The sequence below is a fragment of the Betta splendens genome, chromosome 19, assembly GCF_900634795.4.
Source record: "Betta splendens chromosome 19, fBetSpl5.4, whole genome shotgun sequence".
In the NCBI taxonomy this organism is placed as follows: domain Eukaryota; kingdom Metazoa; phylum Chordata; class Actinopteri; order Anabantiformes; family Osphronemidae; genus Betta; species Betta splendens.
The window spans coordinates 13,236,722-13,249,208 of record NC_040898.2 but is presented as its reverse complement, the minus strand read 5'-3'; the positions used below and the strand labels follow the sequence as shown (position 1 = coordinate 13,249,208).

The window sequence follows — 12,487 nt, the reverse complement described above, 5'->3', positions numbered from 1 at the left end:
TTGAGTGAATTTAATTGATGGAGCATTTATATAATGTTAATATAATATATTACAATATAATATAATAGTACTTAGAATAGTAATCTTTCTAAAGCTTTTGAGTGTTATCGTGGTAACACACAAACACATATACTGTATATCACAAATAGCTCTCTCTCTATATATACTGTATATAAATATATATGTGTGTGTGCTAGATTTTATATATATACACTTATACATGTTACATTCAAAAGCCAATGTACTACAATCTACTACTATGTACTACAATCTATGACACAAAAATGTAACTTTTTTCTATTGCTTTATTTAATAATAATATTAATAATAATTTAGAATCTAATCATTTGTTTAAAACATTAAAAAGTGTGCTGAAACAGCATAACCTTTAAGGTGTAAGTAAAAGTACACAACTTCAATGTATTTCTGTGCTTCCATGCTATAAGTCTGAAAAGACTTGCTTCAGTATTGTTAACAGATGTGATTGCATGTGCCTGAAACTGCTTAATTGGCGCCCGACCTATATTGGAAAAGTCTTCCATTTTATTCCACTATATTTACACCACTAGTACAAACTTTGCGTAGAATAAATACATACAAACTACTGTAAATAAAGTTTAAAGGCTGGAAGAATATATAACATTTTTTAAACATGCAGTTGTCAGACATTAGACATGTTGTTATATTACTAGTTCCTTATAGTAAATGTACTCTATTACATCCCACACACAGATGTTCTGACACATTTAACTTTTGAAAAGACTTTTTATTTTTATCTTCTATGCTTCCCAAAATGAGAAGCTCACAAACAACGTTTCCTTGGTGAGTTCAAACAAGGCAGTGACACATGTAGCTCACTGTGTGTACAGCATAAAATGGACAGTGTCTTACCTGCGCCAGTGTAAAAACACTGAGCTGGACCAAATCAGACCTCTACATGTAAAAAGATTTGTATGAGCTGGCTCTTCTACAACACAACAGCAATAAATACAGCCGCTTCCTTCATTCACATTAAATAAATCACCATGAGATCAAAGACAGGATCAGATGTCGACCTACCTTACAGTATATAGTAACCCTCTTTTAATTCTCTAACATAATATAAACAAAAGCAGGTCATAATATTTCATGCGTTATTTACATGTCACATTCATAAATGAGGCTGTGATGGAAACAGTACGAGTGCACGGTTTAAAGACGCTACACTAGGAGGTGATCTGCGACTTTCACTCGAGCATCACAGAGCCGTCACCAGGGGAACGAGCCATTTAACACTACATCCCTCGTTTACCCACTAAAGCACAGGTTCACATTTTTTTCCAAGTCTGTCTTAGCGTCTTTTGCACAGAAAAAACACCAGAACGCAATCATCATATGCACAGTAGAGTTTTGTCTGTGTTCGGCTTCAGTAGCGTTGGAGCTAATCAGTCTCACAAGTTTATCACGTGAGCGCTGGAAGATTTCCACTTATCGTGACTAATTTGGAAAGTTGAACACGTTTCTGCACAGATGGAGGACTGAGGATTAGAAAGATGTTACTGAAGGATCTCTTCAAGTCCTACATTAACAGGAGGAGCCGTGTTTGAAGACAGACTTAAGAAAATGTAGACCTGTTGGTTTCCATTGAAATCAACCAAAACCAAATTTCTTAAGAAATGAAACTGCTGCTAAATTGCTCAGAACAAAATGTGAATAACTAAGTTTTCATGTGAAATGGGTGAACTCCGCGTGTTACAGACGTTCGTGTGATACGACTGAAAGCTCCCAAACAGCACAATATGCAGATATGTCCCATTAATGATATGTGTCGACTGCTGCTGCTTAGCACACATACTCCAGTTAAAGGTGATTTTTGCCTAAACCATCCACTCTGCAAAAAATAAATGACTGAATTTAACACCAAAGGTTTACTTCAAGTCAAAAAGTATCATTATAGCAGATGGAGCATCTGAGACGCGTTTATGAAATATTGGCATTTCTAAGATGCAGTAACTGAAGATTCTCGACAACATGAGTCCACCTGCTTTGTGGCAGTTTGGCCACATTATAAACAGCATAATTTAGCTCTAGTAATAAATAGACAGCTGCGATGTCAAGACACACACACACACACACACACACACACACACACACACACACACACGAGACAGGATGACAGTTATGTCAACAATATATACATAAACCTTTTAAAACCAATCAAACTGCACGAGATTAGAGAAGAAGTGGATGCAAAGAAAGTGTAGAGAAGAGGCGTGTTGGGTTCATTATTTAAGCAGAAACATTTCTCATTTCTTAGAGCGTTTCATAGTTTCACTTCAAAAGGAGACCAAATATTAAAGAGTTTACTTTAGTTTGCCAATGAAAGAAAACACCATAACACGGACACTGGATCTGTGGATCAGTTGGCATTCGACTTTAAACATTACTTAAATGCAAATACAGATGCAAACACAAGGCTGAATATTCATCTGCACGAGAAGATGCAAAAACCCAAACTACACACAACGTAAGAGTGGCTCCACGGCAGCCACAGCATGCACACACACAATACTCAGACCAGACACAGACTTGACATCCATAGTTAAACAAACAGCTCCTGTCTCATTTAGCCCTGCCAATAACCCCCCCTCCCCCCACTCCACCCGCCTCCTTGGGTGAGGGGGCGGTGCCATGCATATTCACTGCAGGTGCAGCAGGTGTTGCTTATGGCTGAGGAGAAAGTGAGTGTGGATGTCGACAGCTCTCCCTGCTGGTTGGACGCTGGCACTGCAGCTGCTCGTTTTTTTGAAGCCTGAGTAGAGGATGGCTATACTGTACATCGGTGATGCTATGAGGCGTTTGTGGCTACCTAAGTCACACGTTCCGGTCCGCGACGCCTCTGAAATGAGGCGTTTCATCATCACACCAGGTCACAGGTCACAACACAGAACTGAGCTCAATCCTGCCACAACCCCCTCTGACCATTTACTAATCTTTGATAGTTATATTGGCTTTACTATAATACTCATATTGTGCTGATTTATTACCAACATGTGAAGAAAAAAAACACAATTAATATTTTTGGGACGTACACAATGCCAACATTGTGTGTAACTAAATAATTTTCACAACAATTTGTATATATTGTAAATATACCTTCATATATCCTACAGTAAAAGCATACAGCAGATGGTGAGTTATATACAACGTATAATTATGAAGTACACATTCCCTTTACTGGTTTCATGGCCCTACACACAGGAGAAATAACACCAACGTACGACTGTAAAATACTGTAAAAATACTGAAAAACAAGAACATTCAGGGTCTGCCTGGTGAGTGTCAAATCAGCGTGTGGGGGGTATGGCACTGGCATGAGGAGAACGATTAATGACCCCAGAGGAGAATGTTCCTGCTCTCAGTTTTGTCATAAAAGGCCCTAAAAGAAGCGGAGCTGGATGCAGGCATGCGGATCACTGGAGAAAACAAGGTTCGGCCAAGAAGTAGAACAGAAGCACGTCACGGGACAGAAGCCAAAGGAGGGAGCTCGTCTGATCAAGCAGAGCAAAAATATATATAAATAAATAAAAATAATATCAATAAAAAGACTTTTCTTGAAGAGATGCAGTTATGTTGCTCATATTAGGAGCAGCCTGAACCTCCACTGATGCCCGTGCCTCCAACTGGACATCGGTGACGACAGAGACGAGCTGCACCCAGCTGCTCCGTCTCATTGCGTCGTCGACTGGCTCAACTGAGTGAAAAACGCCCGGGAGCTAAGGGCTGAGAAGTCTGGCTCCAGTGTGGAATGTGGTGCTGTCAGAAAAATCGATGAAATCACCGGAGCCGGACCGTAGCGGCTCCTTACGACCCGGTGGCAAGTCTGTCGTTGACTCAACTCAAATCAAATCATCAGTCTTGTAAAACGCAATGCTGTAAAATGTGTAAATGTGTTTGGTCCCAAAACTGAGCCAACGATCGGCAACAAAGGAGGGAGAACGTGGAGGTGCCTCGAAAGAACCGAAGCGGGGCCTAAAGGAAAGGATGGTGGACGCGGGTCCCCGTGTGCGTCCTCTGCCGCGGTGCACACGTCAGTCCGCTGCTGCACCCGGCGCACCTCCTCAAAGACACCTCGTCTCCGCAGACGTGGGAGCCCCCACCCCCTGCGCCGGCGCGGCGGCCGGTGGGGTCTGCGCATCCTCTGTGAGAAGACTGGGGTGCCGGGTGCGGGGGAGGCCGCGGGCTCGACCCCCGCTCCTCCTCCCCCCGTCAAGCAGAGCTCCAAAGCCTCCTGGATCTCAAATAAACAGCTGTGCGGGGAGCCAGCGTGCCGCCGCCGCGGCGCCGTGCCGCTCCCGGCGCCCCCGCCCCCCCTCACTTCTTCACAGCCTGCCGGTAGCTGTGTCTCTGGCCCTCCTGCCGGAGCTTGCTGCTGCAGCCGCTGGCTTTGCTGCTGCCGCCCCCGTCCCGGGTGCTGCTGGCCTGGCTGCTGTCCTGCAGCGTGGGGCTGGAGTGGGCCCTCTGCAGCCCGTTGTCCTCCAGGAGCTGGGACTCGAACACGGACAGGTCCTCCTCGCCGCTCCGGATCTTGGCTCGCAGCAGCATCACGTAGGTGCCGTAGCGCGTTTTCTGGAAACGGACAGATGTGACGGTTGGACCACTGGTTCTAGCGCCGCAATGCAAACGGAAGACCTCGCCACCCACCTCACCTCAAACTCCAGATACTCGTCTCGCTGGCGGTACTCCTCCAGCTCGCGACCTTTGACCTTGCGGTCAGGGGGATAGGAGCGCAGCTCGGCCAGTTCGGTGGAGATGGCTCGGAATCGAGCCTCGTGGGACCTGATCTGTTCCTCCTGCGAGCACAATGTCAGCACCGGCATCATGAGTCAGAAACAATAAAAAACCTGCCAGCATAATTATTCCACTGCTTCACTGACTCCCACATCTGTTCCCAATCCTCTAATCATTTCCTCGCCACAGACACACCACACACTGAAAGTCCACCATGCCTCGTACTGTCAGCTCTACTGGAGCCATTCGTCTGTGCGCTCCACGCTGACTGACCTTTGACCTGTGAATCAGCTGCCCTGTCCGAAAACTAAGCCGTGGTTTGAATCTGATTTCGATGCGGTCCCTGTGAATACTGCACAGAGACATAGCCTCTTCATTAACAGAGCTCCACGCACCTCCGGCAGCTTGGACATGGTCCCCGGCAGCAGCGGGCGGCTGAACTTCTTCTGAGAGCCGATTGCGGCCGGGAAGGGAGGAGACGAGAACATGGCGGCCACCGTGTTGATCCGTGTGATCCAGGACTGCATCTGCTCCGCATTGCTGTGACACAGGCGGAAATTCACATGGATCTCAGGCTCCAACAACACATATACAGTAGTGGAGACAAACACGCTCATCAGTGCGATCCCCCTTCGTGGTGCTCAGATCAGCGCATGGCCAGCTTACTGTGCTACATCAAAGGGATAATTATCAGAGAACGCTGCTCAAACAGACATTATTTTGAAGCCAATTAACGCATGAGAGGAATGGGCCTGTTTTACACTAACAGGCCCATTAGGGGCCCATGAGAAATATCAGATTCAGACAGCCTGGCTTAAATCCCCAGAGACAGACGGAGAGCGAGAGAGACGGGGACTGGTACAGTATCTGGGACAGGAGCTGCAACTGGAGCACAGAGCCCGGCCTCGCGGGAGCCCAGACATGTGGCCATGTGCCACTTCCTGGGTCCATGCACACCTTCACCTTGCTCCCAGCATGCAACAGCGAGCAGTGCTTATCTGTGTCGAAAATGACTTACGCTGGGTATGATACCGTTCGTCCCCGGCTAACGACACAGGGACGAATGGTATCACACCCAGTGTAAGTCATTTTCAACGCGTAGCTGTTATTTTCTGACATATGTCTGATTCCATTGTTCCCACAAGGCACCAACAAACTGGGCTCAGGGATCTGAGAGGGGAAACATTGATCTTAGTGATCAAAGTTGGTGCTTGAGTTCGCTCCACAGGTGTGAGGTCAGACCTGGGCGAGCATCAAACAGGAGCATCAGCTTTTCATGATGTATGATGTTGAAACGAGAAGGGGCGAAACAAAGGGTTTCAGCAAAGTTGGAGCAATGCTGCTTTCCACAAAGGTGTGTTCACTTAAAGCTACAGCAGCATTGGCTCCTTGGCGCATAAGACTTAAAGTCAGTGCACCAGGTGTCAGATCCTGTGCATCACTCAGGGAACTTTAAAGGGTAACATCACCAGGCTTTGGCGCCTGTAGATCCAGTTTGCAGGTTTCTTAAACTACTCTAGCTGCAGACAGGAGTCAAGGCCCGTCACACGGTTCACTCACGGTGCCTGGAAGAGGTAGACCCTCCAGTCAGCGGTCCGCAGGTAGAAAACGTTGGGCCGCTTGCTGTAGTCCGACGCTTTCATGGCCAGAGAGTGGTGGATGGACACGGCGTTCTTCAGGTCCTCGTCGGACAGCTGCTTATCAGGCCTGTATTCCCCCTGAAAGGATGCGGAAGCAATGATACGGGAGATACGGTCGGACGCCTCAGTGGTGCCGGTGTGAGGGCAGGTAACACACACCCTGTATGAAAACACTTACTTTTTGCAGATAGAGTATGAGCCCTTTAAGGATGGCGTAGAAGGTTTTCCAGCCTCTCTTTCCTCTCGGTGCTGGAAGGAGACGCGAGTGTTGAAATGCAGCCTGCAGTCATTCAATCAATTACATTTCTGTGTGTGTGGTTCTGTGCAATCAATCTCCAAGTTGTGTATGGAAATATATAATGAAACATTTTATTTTACTGAGCTAGAAGCTGCAGCCACAAACAGCTGCTGCTTCCAAACCCCAGCGCCGTGACACTAAACAACACAAATGGCATGTACTTCTCTTGCCGTCCGAGTCGGCGTGAACTTTGCGGACCAGGAATCCGTTCTTGTACAGCAGCGTTCCCGACGGCTGCGTGGCGTCAGACAGCAGCTTCCCGCTGCTGCCCTCCCTCTTCATGGACCTGGAGGTGTTGGACTCACACAGGCTGTCCCCGAGCTCCGAGAAGGACTTCCGCAGCTCCTCCTCATCGCTGCGGAGACAAATTAGTAAATAAATAAATAAGCAAATCGACGCCGTGCTGAGCCACACTTATGTGTCATGTCTCATTAGCAACTACGAATAAACACATAATCATTCATCCTGTCCACTTGCGTCTCACTCTGTGCCTGTTACACGAGGATCGGCACAGGACGAGGTCCACAGAGTTCGCACGCTCGCTGGGAATCTTTCACCTCATGCAGGACACATGAGTAATACCTTGGTCCGCTGGTGACTTGGCAGAGCCTCCGTAGCACAAGACCTTTGCAAAGCTAAGCGTATGTGGGGGAACCTGAGTCAATGCAGCTGCCTTCAAAGCTTTAATTGTGCATTCCTCCCCCTCTCTGGAGGAGACGCTCCGCTCTCCTTGATCGCAAAGTACCACAGCAACAAAAGTGACGGCAGCCATCCTGTTCCTGCTTCGAGGTCAGAAACAAGGGCATCTTCACCCAGGGGGGCGACTGCTGTCAGAGATACACATGCATCACTGCGATAGCCTCCCTCCTTTTGATGCTCCCAACAATCCTCACAGAGGTGAGAGCGGATGCATGTTGACTGAACTGGAAGCTTTACACATATCATCCCATCCTTTCAACATGTCTAACCTCTCTGTTTTTATTTGACTTTTTTTTTTGACTATATTCCATATATTAGTTGGGGTTTTAATTTTGTAAAATGATTTTTTTTATATAATATTTAATTGTATTTGATTTAATGTTTTATTTATCTAATATTGATTATAAATACATATATTATTATTAATATTTTATAAATATATAGTACAATAAATTACTATTACAGTAGAATAAAGAATATGATTTTAGTGACATTTGTTTGTCTTTATATCCACACTGCCACAGCTCTGATAATCCTATTCTCTAAATAATCCCTCATGAGGCTCTGTTTGCTTTCTTTTTAGTGTTTTTAAAAGGATTTGTCACATTAGGAGATGATCAATGCTTCAGGCTACGACAGCAAGTGTGTCAGCATCTCCACTGTGAGGTAACAGCTGATCCACTTGTTACCTCACCAGGCAGCACCCGTGCAAACTTGCACACGTTCAGTCCCACAACATAAGGGGGAAAAAAAATCTGGATGCCCCCCCAGAGACCACGTTATGAGTAACCAACAGCACATAACAGCGGTTAACCCCATGAAGGAGCTGGAGAGAGGAAGGCAGGCAGAGACGGAGCCAATGAGGATGCAGCCTGTTGCCTGGTAACTGCTGGCCTGCCTGAAACCGTCTCCACACAGAGACAAAGTGGAGAAGAGATGGAGAAGGGGGGTGTGGGGGGAGGAGGAGAGAGACAGAGGGAAGGGGAGCAGAAGGAAGATAAAGCTGATCCTTCTCAGATGGCAGAACATGATCAACATTGTGAGGGAGATGTCAAACGGCAGCGGAGAAAGACAAGGGGGTGGAGAGACGAGCAAGAAAGGAAGAAACGGGAAGAAAGAGGGTGAGGAGCGGAAAAAGATGGCAATAAAAGAAATAAGTGAGAAGAAAGAACAGGCTGAAAAAGAAGGCAGCAACGACTCAAAAACAAAACTAAAGAAATGATAGATTGAACACCCAACAAATAAGAATAAGAAAATAATATGTGAAAACAACAAAGAAAAGGAGAATAGAAAATGAGGAAACAGGAAGAACAAGGTTTAAGATGTTGATCTGTCAAAGGAGCGTGATAGGAGACACAGGGTTGAGCAGCAACACTGGGATTAAACTAAAACCAATGCAGCTTCAGCATTAACAGCCTGCCACTGATCATGCAGCCGGCGGTGCGTTCAGGGACGCCACGCGGCTCTCCGCTTCGCAATACGACAACCAATAACTCCCGTGGCAAAACAGCTCAGCCGTGATTCAGCTCCGGAGCTAATGAAGCCATCATAAACAGCTGATTACCAAGAAACTAGATGGCGCCGGGAAGGATGAGCCGCTGGAGGCGAAAGGTGGCGTCAGCAGACGACCGTGTGACGGGACGATTAGAGCCACGGAGGGAGGAAGAGGCAGGGGATTAGCAGAATAAAGGAATAATAAAGCAGATGGCATCGCCTCGTTCTCTCTCTCTGCTCCACCTGCCTCCATCCAGGCATCTGCATCTTCATGCGTCTCCGACTTGTTGCGCGCGTCTCCCTCTCGGCGCTGCGCCGCGCTCTCCGCCCCCGCGCCCGCGCGACGAAGCGCGTGTGCGCCGTGTACGTGTGTGGAGAACATGTGGGTGCACCCAACTGCACCGACGCGAGTGGCCATGTGCGTGTCTGTCTCCGTGGGGGCGTGAAACAACATCCATCGGCATCGTGTTGCTTCTTTGCCTTTGCAACGTGGCGCAAAAAAATACTGCACGCGCGCACACACCTGTACAAAGCCGGAAGCAAGCGGTTTGTTTAATCACACCTCTACTGCACGTGGCGGTGGGTCGATTAGTTAATTGATACCGGGCCGACCTATATATAGCGCACTCTGTTGTGTGCGCAAATTGGATTTAACAAACGTCCAAACAAAGCGCGTCCATCACCGGATGTCAGCGTTTCTGGGTTTGTGGGAAACGGTCAAAGCGTTGCTCCGCTCTCGAACCGGGCTTTCACTCCAGCCCAGACAGAACTCACTCTAGTCAGATCTTGGCCAGATGAAATACATCGCGAAATGAACGTGTGCAGCTTTGCCAAAACCAAATAAATCCCCGCTGCTGTCGGCTGAAGCTCTTAATCTGGAATTCATTTTGTTTGGACACGGCTTCTCCTTTGTCTGACGGTGTTTACGCGTCTATAAATGACACGGCTCCTGCTCCCTCCGCGGCCTCCTTCGCGTGACGCCGGTGTTTAAATAGCCGTGTATATGTCAGCGGAGATGTTTGAACTGGATCGCCCGCCTCTCTGTGGATCTCCTCCTCGATCTGCTCCTCTGACCACTTTTGTTCGGCTGCGTCGGGAGCGCTGCCGCTGCTGCTGCTGCTGCTATTTTGGGAGAAGTGGTGGGAGGCTGTGGTCACACCTTTGTTCAGGATGCAGGTAAAGAGACATTTAGACTGAGCTGAGTTTCTCTGCTCTCTCTCTCTCCCTCTTAGTCACCATCTCTCTTAGTTCACATGCACAGAAACATACAAATCTAATCCCTGTGTATTGTCACATGTACAGTAAATCTATCTGCTGGTGTGTGTGTGTGTTTGCTACTGAGATAACAGGGAGGAGAGAGCGATGCGGTATCCAAGGAGTCGTATCCATGGTGCCGTCGCTATGGCAACAAAGCTTGGAAAGCTAGTGACTTAATTGGCATCTCTGAGGCTCTCTGAAACGGTGCTCCAGAATAGCAACCCTTGACACACTAATGGTTCCTTCACATGCCAGACAACGCTCACATCATTAATGAGGATGCTAACAAGTTAATCAATATTCATTATTGTTTCCTGACCTTCAGGACAACGCGTGTGTGTGGAGCGTGTGCGTGCTACTTCAGGGGGACCAAATGGAGGGATTCATTTCACCATGAACAATAACAACATGAATTCACTTACAGTGTCCATTGCAGCTTCTGATTCTTGATCGAGTTGTAGAGCGCCTGCGGGGGAAAATCACATTTTCAGATGCAATAGATAAGAAAAACAACAGCTGGAGATTTGATTAAGGGTAATATTGTGGGTTTCTGGGAAACTGCACAGTAAGCAAGCTGGCTTCATTCAACACATTATACACAGAACCGTGGCCCTTTGCCAGAGCTCAACTCCTTTTGTTTACCCAGCAGCCAGTCATCCATCCAATCATCAACATGGGCAGCATTACATATTGTGGCACTGGCTTCTATGAATATATGTAATAATCACAACAGAGCTAGACTGTATGCTTCAGATTTGCCCCCTGCATCTATTTCTGTAGAAGCGCTCTGGGGTCGCTGCATTCTGCGAAACCCGGCCTGGACAAAATGAAGATGAAGCAGGAGGCGACAGGTAGATTGATTAACATGAACGCGAGGCCGACACGCTGTCGCGTGGACACAGATCGTTGGTGATAGTGCCTCCCGTCGGATAAGCAACATCGGCTGAATCAACAAAAAACATTCACTCGAGCATGTGTGAACGCTCACTTTAAACGCTCCCAGATATAATTATTCCACACATTGACTACAATTTTTCTGGTTGGGCTTCAAACAAAACGTGATTTGCACGACTTTGCAAACTTGCATCTTCACGCCTCCCAAAATGTGTCACATTAAAACCGGATCCACCCAGCGCTCCGCGGAGTCGGTGTGGGCTCGTACGCCAGGCCTAATTACCGAGAATAAAGGGGTTTCCACGCGCAGGAAAACAGACAAACCTTTTAGCTCCTTCAGCCACGAGAGCAAAAACAGCGCAGCGGATTTAATGAGGCTCCTCCAAAGGGCAGCGGGAAACAACACGTTTGGCTCTGACTTCCCCCGAAATCTGGAGCGACAGTCGAGACCTTTAGACACTTGGCGCTCATCGGCTCGCTGCGACATTGTCCTGTGACAGTTAGATGTGATATTGCGACTCGCGCGGGGTTTTTACAGCAGAGGAGACGGGACAACGACGGCGTGAAGCAGCGGAGGCGACGAGTGGACACTTGCACCCCCCCAGACCTCCTCAAAGACCTGGAGGCCCCAGACTCAGATACATCGATCCGTATCCATTATGTTCCTTTGATTAAACAACTGCTGATAACGCCTGCCCTTCAGTTGTGCGTGTTTTAATCAGCCAACCTATTATGACTATCTTTGTGTAGCACTGAAGTTCCGTCAAATGAAATTGGAATTATAATGGGGGTTGATTCTGTGTGACTAATCAGGTTCATTTCCAGCTTTTTCTTTGAAACTGCTACTAATCAGAATTACTTCCTTCCAGTGCGTCATGAATATTAATGTCCAGCCGGCCCGGACCATTATGGATTTATTCCCTTTCCCTGCGCCCCACTGTCAACCCTTAGCATTCGCGCTACGCTACAAACTAAATATGCTCATACATTTTAATAGCCGCGATAGACAGGAATGCAGGCGAGCTACCGAAACAGCTTCTGCAGCACAAATCTGGTCGACATCAAATATTAACAGCGAATTATTATCAGTAAAAAGCGGCGTGATCGGCACCAGCAGCCCGGGATTCTGTCTAAACAAGTTTTCTTTGCTCAAGTAAACAAAACTGCACCTTTTTCCAAACTCAGCTTCCAAGGAAGATAATTACCTTCCTGTCAAGAATGGTGACGCAAACTAATGTGCAAATCATTACATGTAACATATACACAGTTACTAAGGCTGGCACTAATTATTAATGCATTTTGATGAATATCAGGTTATCGACCTACAAAACATACACATCCTCAATAAAACGATATATTTTTAAAATGGAAACTAGGAAATATCTGCAACCTGTTCCTAAAAATGTCTCTCGTGGCTGTAATTGGTTGCTGATTA

At 46.9% G+C, this 12,487-nt stretch overlaps 1 protein-coding gene across 4 annotated transcripts in view; it reads right to left on the bottom strand.

Annotated features, from left to right (window-relative positions):
• Positions 1-745: 745 nt before the first annotated feature.
• The window catches only part of LOC114846528 (PH and SEC7 domain-containing protein 1-like), a 49,393-nt gene continuing 37,651 nt past the window's right edge, over positions 746-12,487 (bottom strand). For all 4 annotated transcript variants that reach the window (XM_029135583.3, XM_029135584.3, XM_029135585.3 and 1 more), the window contains 7 exons: positions 10,581-10,624; positions 6,870-7,063; positions 6,589-6,659; positions 6,331-6,488; positions 5,166-5,310; positions 4,689-4,832; positions 746-4,608 (listed from right to left, as the gene is read on the bottom strand). In XM_029135583.3, the coding sequence (XP_028991416.1) occupies positions 4,354-4,608; positions 4,689-4,832; positions 5,166-5,310; positions 6,331-6,488; positions 6,589-6,659; positions 6,870-7,063; positions 10,581-10,624 (1,011 nt within the window). In that variant the 3' untranslated portion in view covers positions 746-4,353. The remainder of the gene's footprint in view (positions 4,609-4,688; positions 4,833-5,165; positions 5,311-6,330; positions 6,489-6,588; positions 6,660-6,869; positions 7,064-10,580; positions 10,625-12,487) is intronic.